General features: G+C 41.4%; 1 protein-coding gene across 1 annotated transcript in view; it reads right to left on the bottom strand.

The window, feature by feature from the left end:
- The window catches only part of GPATCH2 (G-patch domain containing 2), a 202,139-nt gene that overhangs the window by 17,123 nt on the left and 171,675 nt on the right, over positions 1-13,341 (bottom strand). Inside the window, exon 9 of the mRNA XM_005690474.3 lies at positions 5,434-5,522. Within this exon, the coding sequence (XP_005690531.1) occupies positions 5,434-5,522 (89 nt within the window). The remainder of the gene's footprint in view (positions 1-5,433; positions 5,523-13,341) is intronic.

Below are 13,341 nucleotides of genomic sequence, written 5' to 3' on the forward strand. Positions count from 1 at the left end.
CATCTCATCCTCTGTTGCCTGCTTCTTCTCCTGCCCTCCATCTTCCCCAGGCTCAAGGTCTTTTCCAATGAGTCTGCTCTTTGCATCAGGTGGCCAAAGTATTCAGGAGTACTGGAGCTTCAGCTTCAGCATCAGTCCTTTCAATGAATATTCAGGGTTGATTTCCTTTAGGAGTGACTAGTTTGATCACCTTGCAGTCCAACTGACGCTCAACAGTCTTCTCCAGTACCACAATTCAAAAGCATCAATTCTTCAGCACTCAGCCTTTTTTATGGTTCAACTCTCACATCTGTCCATGACTACTTGAAAAACCACAGCTTTGGCTATACAGACCTTTGTTGGAAGAGTGATGTCTCTGTTTTTCAATACGCTGTCTAGGTCTGTCATAGCTTTCTTTCCAAGGAGCAAGCATGTTTTAATTTCATGGCTACGGCCACCATCTACAGTGATTTTGGAGACCAAAAAAATAAAACCTGTCACTGTTTCCACTTTTCTTCCATCTACTTGCCATGAAATGATGGGACTAGATGCCATGATCTTCGTTTTTCAAAATATTTAGTTTTAAGTCGGCTTTTTCACTCTCCTCTTTCACCCTCGTCAAGATGTTCTTTAGTTCCTCTTTACTTTCTGCCATTAGAATGGCATCATTGGCATATGTGAGCTTGTTGACATTTCTCCTGGCCATCTTGATACCAGCTTGTGCTTCATCCAGCCTGCCATTTCCCATGATGTACTCTGCATGTAAGTTAAATAAGCAGGGTGACAATATGCAGCTTTGATGTTCTCCTTTCCCAATTTTGAAATTGTTCCATTGTTCCATGTCTGGTTCTAACTGTTGCTTCTTGATCTGCATACATGTTTCTCAGGAGGTAGGTAAGGTGGTCTGGTATTCCCATCTCTTGAAGAATTTTCCACAGTTTGATGTGATCCATACAAAGGCTATAGCATAGTCAATGAAGCAGATGTTTTTCTGGAATTCCCTTGCTTTTTATATCCAGTGGATGTTGGCAATTTGATCTCTAGTTCCTCTGCCTTTTCTAAATCCAGCTTGAACATCTGGAAGTTCTTGGTTTACATACTGTTAAAGCCTATCTTGAAGGATTTTGAGCATTACTTTTCTAGCATGTGAAATGAGTGCAATTGTATGGTAGTCTGAACATTCTTTGGCATTGCCCTTCTTTGGGATTGGAAAGAAAACTGACCTTTTCCAGTCCTGTGGACATTGCTGAGTTTTCCATTTGTTGACATATTGAGTGCAGCTTTTAACAGCATCATCTTTTAGGATCTGAAACAGGTCAGCTGGAATTCCATCACCTCCCCTAGCTCTGTTTATAGTGATGCTTCCTAAGGCCCACTTGACTTCACATTCCAGGATGTCTGGCTCTAGGTGAGTGACCACACCATCATGGCTATCTGGGTCACTAAGAGCTTTTTTGTACAGTTCTTCTGTATGTGCCAACTCTTCTTATTCTCTTCTGCTTCTGATGGTCTTTGCCATTTCTGTCCTTTATTGAGCCCATCTTTGCATGAAATGTTCCCTTGATATGTGCAATTTTCCTGAAGAGATCTCTGCTGCTGCTGTTGCTAAGTCGCTTCAGTCATGTCCGACTTTGTGCGACTCCATAGATGGCCTCCCACCAGGCTCCCCCGTCCCTGGGACTCTCTAGGCAAGAACACTGGAGTGGATTGCCATTTCCTCTCCAATGCATGAAACTGAAATAAGAAAGTGAAGTCAACTCTTGGCGACCTCATGGACTGCAGCCTACCAGGCTCCTCCGTCCACGGGACTTTCCAGGCAAGAGTCCTGGAGTGGGGTGCCATGGCCTTCTCCGTGAAGAGATCTCTAGTCTTTCCCATTCTACTGTTTTCCTGTATTTCTCTGTATTTTTCACTTAAGCAGGCTTTCTTACCTGTCCTTGCTATTCTCAGGAACTCTGCATTCAGTTGGGTGTATCTTGCCCTTTCTCCTTTTCTTTTCTTGGCTATTTATAAGGCCTCCTCAGACAACCACTTGTCTTCTTGCATTTCTTTCTCTTTGGGATGGTTTTGGATACCGCCTCCTGTACAATGCTATGAACCTCCATCCATATAAACATATTCTGCATGTAGGTGCTTCCTACTTCCAAATTCCAAAAATTCAACAAAATTAGAGGATGAAGATCAGATATTAAACTTGTAACTACATGCATAATTTCATAAGGTAACCTTTTATGTGAATGAACAACTGCATTATGGGTGCTCCAATTTTAAGTTATTCTTCAATTTTTTAGTGTTGAACTATGGAAAAGGTCTCTGAAACAGAGAATTCAAGCTTCATATCTTTTATTTCCTTTGAAATCATGTCAAGGTATCTATCTATATCGGTATTTATGTCTATATTTTCCCCTTCTCACTGCTTACTCTCCTGTTGATACAAATCTTATCTTCATATTGTATAATTCATCATGTCCAAAATAACTCTTCCAATGAAAGAATTCCCAAATGAAGCTGAGAGAGACGGTTTATAAATCTGAATGGTTAAGGATCCCAGGCAATAGGCCAAAGCTATAATAGTAACTTTGTAATTGATCTTGTGTTCCTATTGTTTAGTGGGTAAGTTGTGTCGGAATCTTTTACAACTTCAAGGACCGTAGCCTGCCAGGCTCCTCCATCCTTGGGATTTTCTAGGCAAGAATACTGGAGTGAGTAGCCATTTCCTTCTCCAAGGGATCTTCCTGACCCAGGGATCAAAGAAAACATCTTCTGCACTGCAGGAGGATTCTTTAGCACTGAGCAACCAGGGAAGCCCAACTGTTCAGTATCTACATGGAAAACATTTCTCAGAGTCATTTTGCTGAATCACAGACCTACTATGGTTCATTGTGGTTTATTTCCATATTGAAAGTGAAAGATTTTTTTTTTTTTTTGGTATCTACTTCTGCTTTATTGACTATGCCAAAATCTTTGTGTAGATCGCAACAAGCTGTGGAAAATTCTTAAAGAGATGGGAATACCAGACCACCTGACCTGCCTTGTGAGAAATCTGTATGCAGGTCAAGAAGCAACAGTTAGAACTGGATATGGAACAACAGACTGGTTCCAAATCGGGAAAGGAGTACGTCAAGGCTATATATTGTCACCCTGATTATTTAACTTATATGCAAAGTACATCATGCCAAATGCTGGGCAAGATGAAGCACAAGCTGGAATCAAGATTTCTGGGAGAAATATCAATAACCTCAGATATGCAGATGATACCACCCTTATGGCAGAAAGCAAAGAAAGTGAAAGGGGAGAGTGAAAAAGTTGGCTTAAAGCTCAACATTCAGAAAACTAAGATCATGGCATCCAGTTCTATCACTTCATGGCAAATAAATGGGGAAGCAGTCAAAACAGCAAGAGACTTTTTTGGGGGGGCACTCAAAAATCACTGAAGATGGTGACTGCAGCCATGAAATTAAAAGATGCTTATTCCTTGGGCAAAAGGTTAAGACCAATCTAGACAGCATATTAAAAAGCAGAGACATTACTTTGCCAACAAAGGTCCATCTAGTCAAGACTATGGTTTTTCCAGTAGTCATGTATGGATGTGAGAGTTGGACTATAAAGAAAACTGAGCGCTGAAGAATTGATACTTTTGAACTGTGGTGTTGGACAAGACTCTTGAGAGTCCCTTGGACTGCAAGGAGATCCAACCAGTCATCCTAAAGGAAATCAGTCCTGGGTGTTCACTGGAAGGACTGATGCTGAAACTGCATCTCTGATACTTTGGCCACCTGATGTGAAGCACTGACTCACTGGAAAAGACCCTGATGCTGGGAAAGATTGAGGGCAGGAGGAGAAGGGGATGACAGAGGATGAGATGGTTGATGGCATCACTGACTCAACGAACATGAGTTTGACTAAACTCTGGGAGCTGGTGATGGACAGGGAAACCTGGCATGCCAGTTCATGGGGTTGCAAAGAGTCAGACACGACTGAGTGACTGAACTGAACTGAACTGAAAGTGAAAGTTAGTTGCACAGTTGTGTCCAACTCTTTGTGATCCCAAGGACTGTAGCCTGCCAGGCTCTTCTGTCGATGGAATTCTCCAGGCTAGAGTACCAGAGTGGGTAGCCACTCCCTTCTCCAAGGGATCTTCCCTACCCAGGGATCAAACCTGGGTCTCCTGCACTGCAGGCAGATTCCTTACCAACTGAGCCACTAGGGAAGCCCTTATTCCCATGGAGGTGTCTATCCTTTAATAACCAGTTGGCTGCCTCCTATCACAGGTCTTCATCTCTGCCTCCCTTACCACTGCTCTTGCATGAGACCTTGTAATACACGCTAATCTTATTTACATCCATCCCAACCATGCTTAGGTCTTTGCTCTCTTTCAGGAAGGCCTCCTGTTCCCTCTGATCTAGTGTCTTGTCTTGGCTCAACACTTGTGGTTTTCCCTATGCTACATTCTTTCGAATGACATGGATTTTGAGGTGGAAATGATGAGAGATTTTTTATTCAAATTCTAACTTGTCTAAGTAAGGAAAGATCAATCTAAGATTGCGGCAGAACTGGGTCTAGGAACCAGACTGCTGCATTCATGGCCAGGCTGCCATCTATTGAAACATGGGTCTTGTGTTTTGAGAGTGCTTCAGTACTTTAGAAATAATTATTATTAATTTCTTCTGGGGTTATCTGCCTTTTCATCTATTTATGCTTTGTTTTTCCAAGTCTATAATTTTCTTGAAGCCAAAAACAGCCTTTGAAGTTTCTGTATTCTACAATACCTCAAACAAAACCAAATTCTAAAACCTCAAAGCTTTGCAGGTATGTGTGCGTACGTGCTAAGTTGTTTAAGTTATGTCTGTCTCTTTGTGACCACATGGACTTTAGCCCACCAGGCTCCTCTGTCCATGGAATTCTCCAAGCAAGAATACTGGAGTGTGCTGCTGTGCCCTTCTCCAGGGCATCTTCCCGACCCAGGGATTGAACCTGCCCCTCCTGCACTGGCAGCTGGGTTCTTTACCACTAGCACCACCTGAGAAGCTCCAGCGTGCAAGTGTGTAGGAAGTACTTGGGCTCAGTAGTAAAGAATCCGCTTGCCAATGCAGGAGATGCAGGTTTGATCCCTGGGTTGGAGAGATCGTCTGAAGAAGGAAATGGCTATCCACTCTAGTATTCTTGCTTGACAAATCCCATGGCCAGAGGAGTGTAGTGGGCTACAGTCCATGGCGTTGTAAAAGATTTGGACAGGACTTAGCAACTAAACAACAACAGCAAGTAAGTACTTTAGTGATTGGCTGCCCGAAAGGAACGCTCAATACATCCTGACACCAAAGGCAAATGATTTGCTTTACTGGTTTCTTACAAGTGTGCTTCTTCCTCAGTGCAAGTTAAGGATTATCCGTGTTTCACTCTTGATGATGTATAAAGTTTATATGTGTGCTCTGCCCCGAGCCCTCTTTCTTTTACCTGCTGTTGTAGGTCCAGGCAAAGGTGCGGCTTTTCTTCTCCGTTTGATATCTCCTGTGCACAGAGATCCTAAATGCATGCTTGTTTGCCTACAAGTAATTATCAGAAAAAACTATTAACAAAGGAGGAAAAAAATGACACATAAATACACAGCTTGTATAATCTGAACCTAAATCAAAACATTCTCAACAAAGATGGAGCAGCCTAGCCAAACCACCAATCTTGTTTATATCGAAACATAATTACGTTTGTTGACAAGCGTTCAGCCGCTAAATGCGCCATCATAAATTGTTACTGGAATGAATAATATAAAAGGAATGCTTTTTAATTTTCAAAACTGGCAATCTTTCTGGCTCAACATAAAATCAAGCACTGTTGCTTCTGACAGGAAAATAGCTAAGATTAATTATCTAAAGAGATCACAATATTGTTGCTAGGTTATCAATTGGTTACTAATGCTTTACCGTCAGAACAACATTTATTACAGGAAAAGGATGATCAATTTCTTTTAGGATATTATATGGCAGTGAATTCTCTTAAAACATTTTACGTAGATAGAAGGAAACAGTGATGTTCTTCCTTATAATTCACATGATTAGAATTCTTTAGTTATTTATTAGCTAGGTGAGGAAACATAATTTGAATGCATTAATGCTGGTCTACTGATACTAGACAGGCTAACATGATATTGGATTACCTCTGTAAAGACATGATTTATAAGAACTGTGAAGCAGACCTTCTGTTTTTCTTGGAGTAAGTCCGAATTAGGTTTTTTTGTTTAACCATGGACTCCTAAATTTAAGAGTTTTAGTACAATTAGAAATGGTTCAATTGGAAATGAAGACAAACTAATAAGATGGAAAAAATTTTAAAGCCTTCAAAAATTTCAGGCTATAGGGGACTCTTGTGTTAATTTTCTGGATTATAATCCCTGACATGGGGTTAGGATGGTGTCTAGGGGTCATGAAGCAGAAATAAATAAAGCAAGTTTATCAGGAAACATGACATTTTAGTAATTCAGAAAAATATGTGGTAGTATCCTGCAGTTTTATAGGGTCCGATTTGAAAACTAGATATTTTAGAGAAAAATGTAAAAGGAAAAAATTATTTCAGGTAAAAAAAAAATTAAAAAAAATATACATTTACACCCATGTATTTAGATATAATGAAAAATTGGAGCTGGAGAGTAAAATTACTTGATATAGAGTCTATCTATAACACACAAAGTACAATTAGTGATCTGGCTAATCCAAAGGGTGTATAATCTATCAATATAGGTAAAAACAAGTGGGTAAATATTTATCTAGTTTTCTCTTCCCTTTTGTATTGAGTACATACTGGTTCTCTTTTATGGGATAAATATAATTATTAAAATACTTAAAAAATTAGTTCACTCAACTAACGAATAACTTTGCAGAAATATGTAAGCTGCTGCTGCTGCTGCTAAGTCACTTCAGTCGTGTCCGACTCTGTGCGACCCCATAGAATGGCAGCCCACCAGGCTCTGCCGTCCCTGGGATTCTCCAGGCAAGAACACTGGAGTGGGTTGCCATTTCCTTCTCCAATGCATGAAAGTGAAAAGTGAAAGTGAAGTCGCCTCAGTGACCCCATGGACTGTAGCCTTCCAGGCTCCTCCCTCCATGGGATTTTCCAGGCAAGAGTACTGGAGTGGGGTGCCATTGCCTTCTCCAGAAATATGTATACACACACACATATATATATATGTTGAAGTGTTTCTGAACATGCATAACTGTGGTATTTTTATTGCTTTAAAAAAAATCTTTTATCTCTTGACTGTGCTGTGCAGCATGTGGGATGTTAGTTTCCCAACCAGGGACTGAATGCACACCTCCTGCATTGGCAGGGCAGAGTCTTAACCACTCGACCACCAGGCAAATCCCTTTATTGGATTTTGAGGTGTGGGTTTTGGCTCATATTGCCAAGAAAAAAAATAGTTACAATCATAGCTATTTTTAAAAACTATATAGAAATTGTAAAAATTGAAAATTATGTCCTTTTTATAAAGCCAGCATCATTTTTATAAAAAATTAATGAATTCACCTATTTGGCAAGCAGTTATTAGTATTCACTACTGACTTAGCATAAGACCTTATAGAGGGGGTGAAATGAGAAGAGTAGGAAAAAGGAGGTGGAAGATACAAAAGGAAATGGAATGTTTAGTTCTTATTACTGCAAGAGTTTTAAATCCAAGTGAGGAGATTAAGTCGTAAGTATATAAAATAATTAGGAACAGCAGTGGGAGTGGCAGGCACAATGAACTTTCTTAATATTATTAGAGATTACAGCATTTAGTCTTTATGACAAACCTAAACATGTTTACTGAATATATCATTTTTCTTTGTAGGGAAAAGAAATCTGTGCTTCAGTAGAAAACTATAGGGTACACCTTTCTGGTCACGTGATTCTGAGTCTGTGGGCGCTAAGTAACAGATAACTGAAGACAACAGAGAATAATTCTCGTCTGTAGTTATACAGATGAATTCTGTCCTAGGGAAGGATAATCCTCCTCCTGTGGGAAAAGCCAGTTTGTATCCATCTGCACAGTTATCCAGTCTTCCTTACTTCACATACGTGTGTGCGTCTTTCATTTTTCTTTGAGCCCATTATAACATCTGCCTGGTTCCCTCATTAATCGATGAGTTAAAGAAAATCTCAAAAGCGTATTCATTTTATATCTGTAAGAGAGACCTGACTTCATCTTTTGGTACATTATCCTCCAACATCTTTGATCCCTCTTGGAACCTCCCCCCTAGAAACAAAACTGGAGTAGCTGACCTTGCGCACAGTATGTACCTGACAGGCTCTGACACCAGGACCAGCTGAGGAGAAGGGGAAAGAAACATTCTAGAGTCAGGAAGAAAGTGGGAATCTGAATTCTGCAGTGTGGCTCTTCGCTGAGCGAGCGGCAAAAACCAGCACATGGACTCTATACTTCTGATCCTCCAGTTAAAACGTAATGAATATTCTTAAATTAAGCCACTGCTGGACAGGTTTTCTATACTGATTGCTGAAAGTATTCCTAAATGGTAAAGAGTTTGCTCTGTTCTGAGAATTATGAGTAACTTCAGGATGTCTGGGGAGCAGTGTGCAGAAGGGCCTGTCTCACATGATGGAAGAAGAACACTGGGCTGGACCATGGGCCGTGTGTGTCATACATGTCCCGGGAAGCCGTCTGGATTTTATAGCTGATGTAGAGTCATGAAATGGCACTCCACTCCAGTACTCTTGCCTGGAAAATCCTATGGAGGGAGGAACCTGGAAGGCTGCAGTCCATGGGGTCTCAAAGAGTCGGACACGACTGAGTGACTTCACTTTCACTTTTCACTTTCATGCATTGGAGAAGGAAATGGCAACCCACTCCAGTGTTCTTGCCTGGAGAATCCCAGGGATGGGGGAGCCTGATGGGCTGCTGTCTGTGGGGTCACACAGAGTTGGACACGACTGAAGTGACTTAGCAGCAGCAGCAGCAGAGTCTTGAAAGGTCATAGAGCAGAAGAAAGCTGGTCAGATTCATGGAATGCTGATGAACTGGGGTTGGGAGGGTAACCAGGTTTACGGGTAGTTCAGACACACAGCTCTTCCCAAGGTATTAGTCCCTGTTATAATGAAGAATAATATCAAATGGCCACGCAGTGAAGCTTCTTTGTGTGAACATGTCTGAGTGAGGAAGGGGTAGGAAGGTAGGGCAGGGGTAGGAAGGCAGTCAATGAAAAGTTCTAATTCTGGATTATTTGAAAAACTAAGCTTGTTTTTGATTATTTTTAAAGTTCAAACTGCACTTAAAAAAATTAGCCAAAATACCTTTTTAGAAATCATTAGAAGAAATATTTGAGGGTTTGATACATAGTATTAATAGTTGCTCTTTGTGACTCTTAAGAAGGCTGACTTCTACTTACAGTATTCTTGTACTAGTTGTATGGAACTGGAGTCTTCTAATTGTTTGAAAAAAATCACTCTCCCAAGTCAATGTTGCCTTTAAAACTTTTAATTTTTTTACACTGTTCAAATTTATTAGGAAGGTCTGCTTGCAAAGAGAGCGAAAAACAAATCTCAAGAACAATGCCCTCTTCTAAGCCTTTTTCTCGTCTGCTGGGCCCTCAATTCCCTTTGTGGGTGTCTTTACAGAACAAGTGGGATAGGTTGTTTTCCTTCAGCTCCCCTCCCCTACCCCCAACATAGCTACATAAAGTAAAAGAGACAAACCTTTCAAGGAGAATAAAGTTAATAAAGTCAGTACACTGAACCCAAAGACCTGCGCCATGAGAAAAACAGCCAGCTGTATTTCAGTAATTCTATCAAGAATTGACTACCTGCTACAGCACATTGAGAGATCGGGATTATTGATCACTAAGATTACCTTGTTGAAGCATGTCCCCCTCCCCGCCCCCCTTCAGAGAGGTGCAATAGAGTTGCTACAAATAACACTAAGTAAGGTCCACTCCGTCATTTAGCTGCCACTCTTAATGTAAAACAGAGCAGTTATTTTTTAATTTAAAAATCAATGAACATCTCAAAGGCAGCCTAGTTGCTTTAGCCTAAATGAGTCATTCGTCTTTGCAAAGCAGAACACACGGATTATCATTCAAGGTGTTAGCCGGCAATTTTTGGGTTTTGTTTGTTTTTCTGCTGTGGTGTTTTGAAAAACGACCATACACTGTCCTATGAACAGACTCAAAATTGTTCAAAAATGTTAAGCGCTTTTTCTAAGGAAATTACCAATCAGCTCTATCAGTCTATCTGTTTCAGTTAGAGCCTTGGCTTGGGTGGAAAAGCGAGGAGAAAAGTCAGAACCTGATCACTTTACGACTGATGACACCTTAAAATATTAGGTGTAGACACACATGTATCTTTAAGTGGAAAGGATAAAGAAATAACGCTTTTCTGTGATGGATTAAATAAGCAAAGTCCACTGAGTTATGATTTGAAACATCATTTCCCACTGTACTCATGAAAATTTTCCTGTTAAATATCCAAAAGCAGAGCTCACAAACAAATCTTTTCATTTTGTTTTGCTTTTGAAACAGACTTCACTTGGTTTATCTCATCATTTCTTTTTTTTTCTTTTTTTAACATTTAAAAAAATCTTTTTAAAACTTTATTTTGTACTGGAGTATAGCCAATTAACACTGTTGTGATAGTTTCAGGGGCACAGTGAAGGGACTCAGGGATACATGTACATGAATCCATTCTCCCCCAAACTCCCCTCCCATCCAGGCTGCCAAATAACATCGAGCAGAGGTCCCTGTGCTGTACAGCAGGTCCTTGTTGGTTATTCATTTTAAATATAGCAGATTGCTATCATCCTTGTAAGTGAGGTGGTGGGAGGAAATGGGGCATTTTATCCAGAGGGAAAAAAAAGTAAAACAAACAAACAAACAAACACAAAGCAGAAACAAAAAATCTTAGGGAGGACCTGAGAACCTGGCTTTTGACAAGGGCTGAAACAGGCAGTGTCAAACACAATAATATTAAAAGGAGAGACAATAACAACTTGTCCCTTTGCGGTATACGCATTTACAAATAGAGCTTTTCAGAGAATTAGGCCTCCTGAAAGCTGCCCCCTGGATAAAATGTGTTCCCGAGCAGCCTCAGACAAGCTGCAGAGAGAGACAAACAGATGTGACTATGGGCCCTGGCATTTGGCAAGAACACTCACTGTCAGTTAGAAAAATATAAGGCTGGACAGGGCATCAGCTGCACAGAGATGAAGCGGGTCTGTGGTGTCACTGGAGGAGCAAGCAGTGCAAACCCAGCCCTGTGTGAACCCCCTGCTAGATCCAAATTACCCTCTATTCCCCTTTATTTGGTGTCAGTATGTCTCAGCGTATTAACTGAACAAGTAAACATCAGTATCTAGCTCTTTCCCTTCTGTGCCAATATGCACAATGTCAACTACTGTTGAACATAAATTTATTTTGTAACTTCTAGGATCACATTACATCCTTGTTCTTCATGGTTTAATTTCAAAGCCCCATCTTGCGCATGAAAACCCTTTGCATTCGGTATGTCCTTCACACCCTGACCGTTTTTAGTTCTGGCACCTTCTCTCTCATTTCTTTGGTCATGTGACACCCTAGCCCATCTCAAGCCCATTTCCCTTCCCTTTGGAACGATCCTGACTTCAGCGAGGGCGACGTTACGTTACAATTCAGTGCACCGAACGCAATGCTTGTGTCCTGGGAATCGAACCCTTGCTTAATTCTGGACATACCCTGCATTGTTATAAACCTTCTGATATTTTAGGTCATTGCCCAGACTGCCCCAGATGCTAAACTGGATCTAGTCACCAGGTCCCTCTCTAACACTGTGGGCTGACATTCTTCAAGCATCAGCTACTCCTGGTCCCCATGCCCGCTACCCCACTACCTACCTGCTCGGGAGGCTCTTTACTCTGCATCCATCAACCTCAGGTTACCTGTGGTCAAAGGCTCCAGCCCTTGGATACAGTGACCTGTCTGCCAGTGTGCAGCTCCCGACAGCTTCTGAAGAATCTGTGCTGTCTGTGCCTTTCTGAGAGGTCAAGTCCACACCTACTTCTGCCCAACCTGCTTTATTCTGCTATACCCAGGTAACTGGTGGCTGCTGCCGGCACTGTTTCCTATGTGTTTCCTCCGTGCCAGGTTATAGGCCAATAAAGGCTTCCCCTCTGAAGCTCCTTGAGGGAGGGAAGCTGTGTGTCAGGGGTTTCCAGGGAACTCAGGGACCAACTGCCTTGCCAGCTAAGACTCTCCAGGGCCCTCAGAGGAGAGCAAGTGTGGATGAACTGTAGTGAATGGGGGGTGGGGGGGAGAGAAGGGGAGGTGGGGACATGGAGGAGATAGTGGGAGCCTTCAGGGCTTCCCTGGCGGCTCAAATGGTAAAGAAGCTGCCTGCAATGCAGGAGACTGGGGTTTGATCCCTGGGTTGAGAAGATCCCCTGGAGAAGAGAATGGAAACCCACTCGAGTATTCTTGCCTGGAGAATTCCATGAACAGGGGAGCCTGGAAGGCCACAGGGGTCACAAAGAGTTGGACATGACTGAACGACTTTCACTATTCAGGTGGGCCAGGAGCCGCATGAAACCAAATGCAGAATGTGTGTGCTTTTTTAGTAAGAGGATCCATGGTTCCTGACTGATTCTGAGCTATTAATGGAGACATTAATACCAAACAACATAGACTGATACCAAACTAGCATTCATAATCTAAATAGAAAATACCTACCTTAAAATTTCTGTGGAATGTTTAAAATATTCTAAACACATAGGCCACCTTTTCTACTTACAGTATCACAAAGAATAGAAATTAATAATGTAACTAAAAAAAACAAGCTTTATCCAAATATCTATGGATATGTTCTATCTGAAAAGCAACCCCCTTCATTCTCCAACTTCTCATCCTGTTTTACTTTTCTTCATGGTGTGTGTGTGTGTGTGTGTGTGTGTGTGTGTTAGTCACTCAGTCATGTCCGACTCTTGTGACCCCATGGATTGTGTACCCCATCAGGCTCCACTGTCCATGGAATGCTCCAGGCAATAATACTGGAATGCGTTGCCATTTCCTTCTCCATCTTCATGGTAACTAAATTAATATCTCCAAGTCAATGACCATGCAGAGGTGTTTGCTGAAAAGTATGGAAACCATGCAACAAATACTGGTGATGATTATCTCCCATTGGCTGGAAACTGTCTTCTCTATGCCTCTCATTTATGTTGGACTTTATTTTTACAATCAGCATGGAACAAAAAACTACAAATTATAATGAGATGAATCAGCAAACAGCAAACAACAGGGTTAATCCATGCAGGTGGTTTTGGCAGCTGAAGATATTTCTTTGCTAAAGGCAGGTAGAACTTTTCCCACTGTGGAAGCTGAAGTATTAGATGAAGCTTTGGTTCTGTTGGCCTGA

The sequence above is a fragment of the Capra hircus genome, chromosome 16 (genome assembly GCF_001704415.2).
Source record: "Capra hircus breed San Clemente chromosome 16, ASM170441v1, whole genome shotgun sequence".
Lineage (NCBI taxonomy): Eukaryota > Metazoa > Chordata > Mammalia > Artiodactyla > Bovidae > Capra > Capra hircus.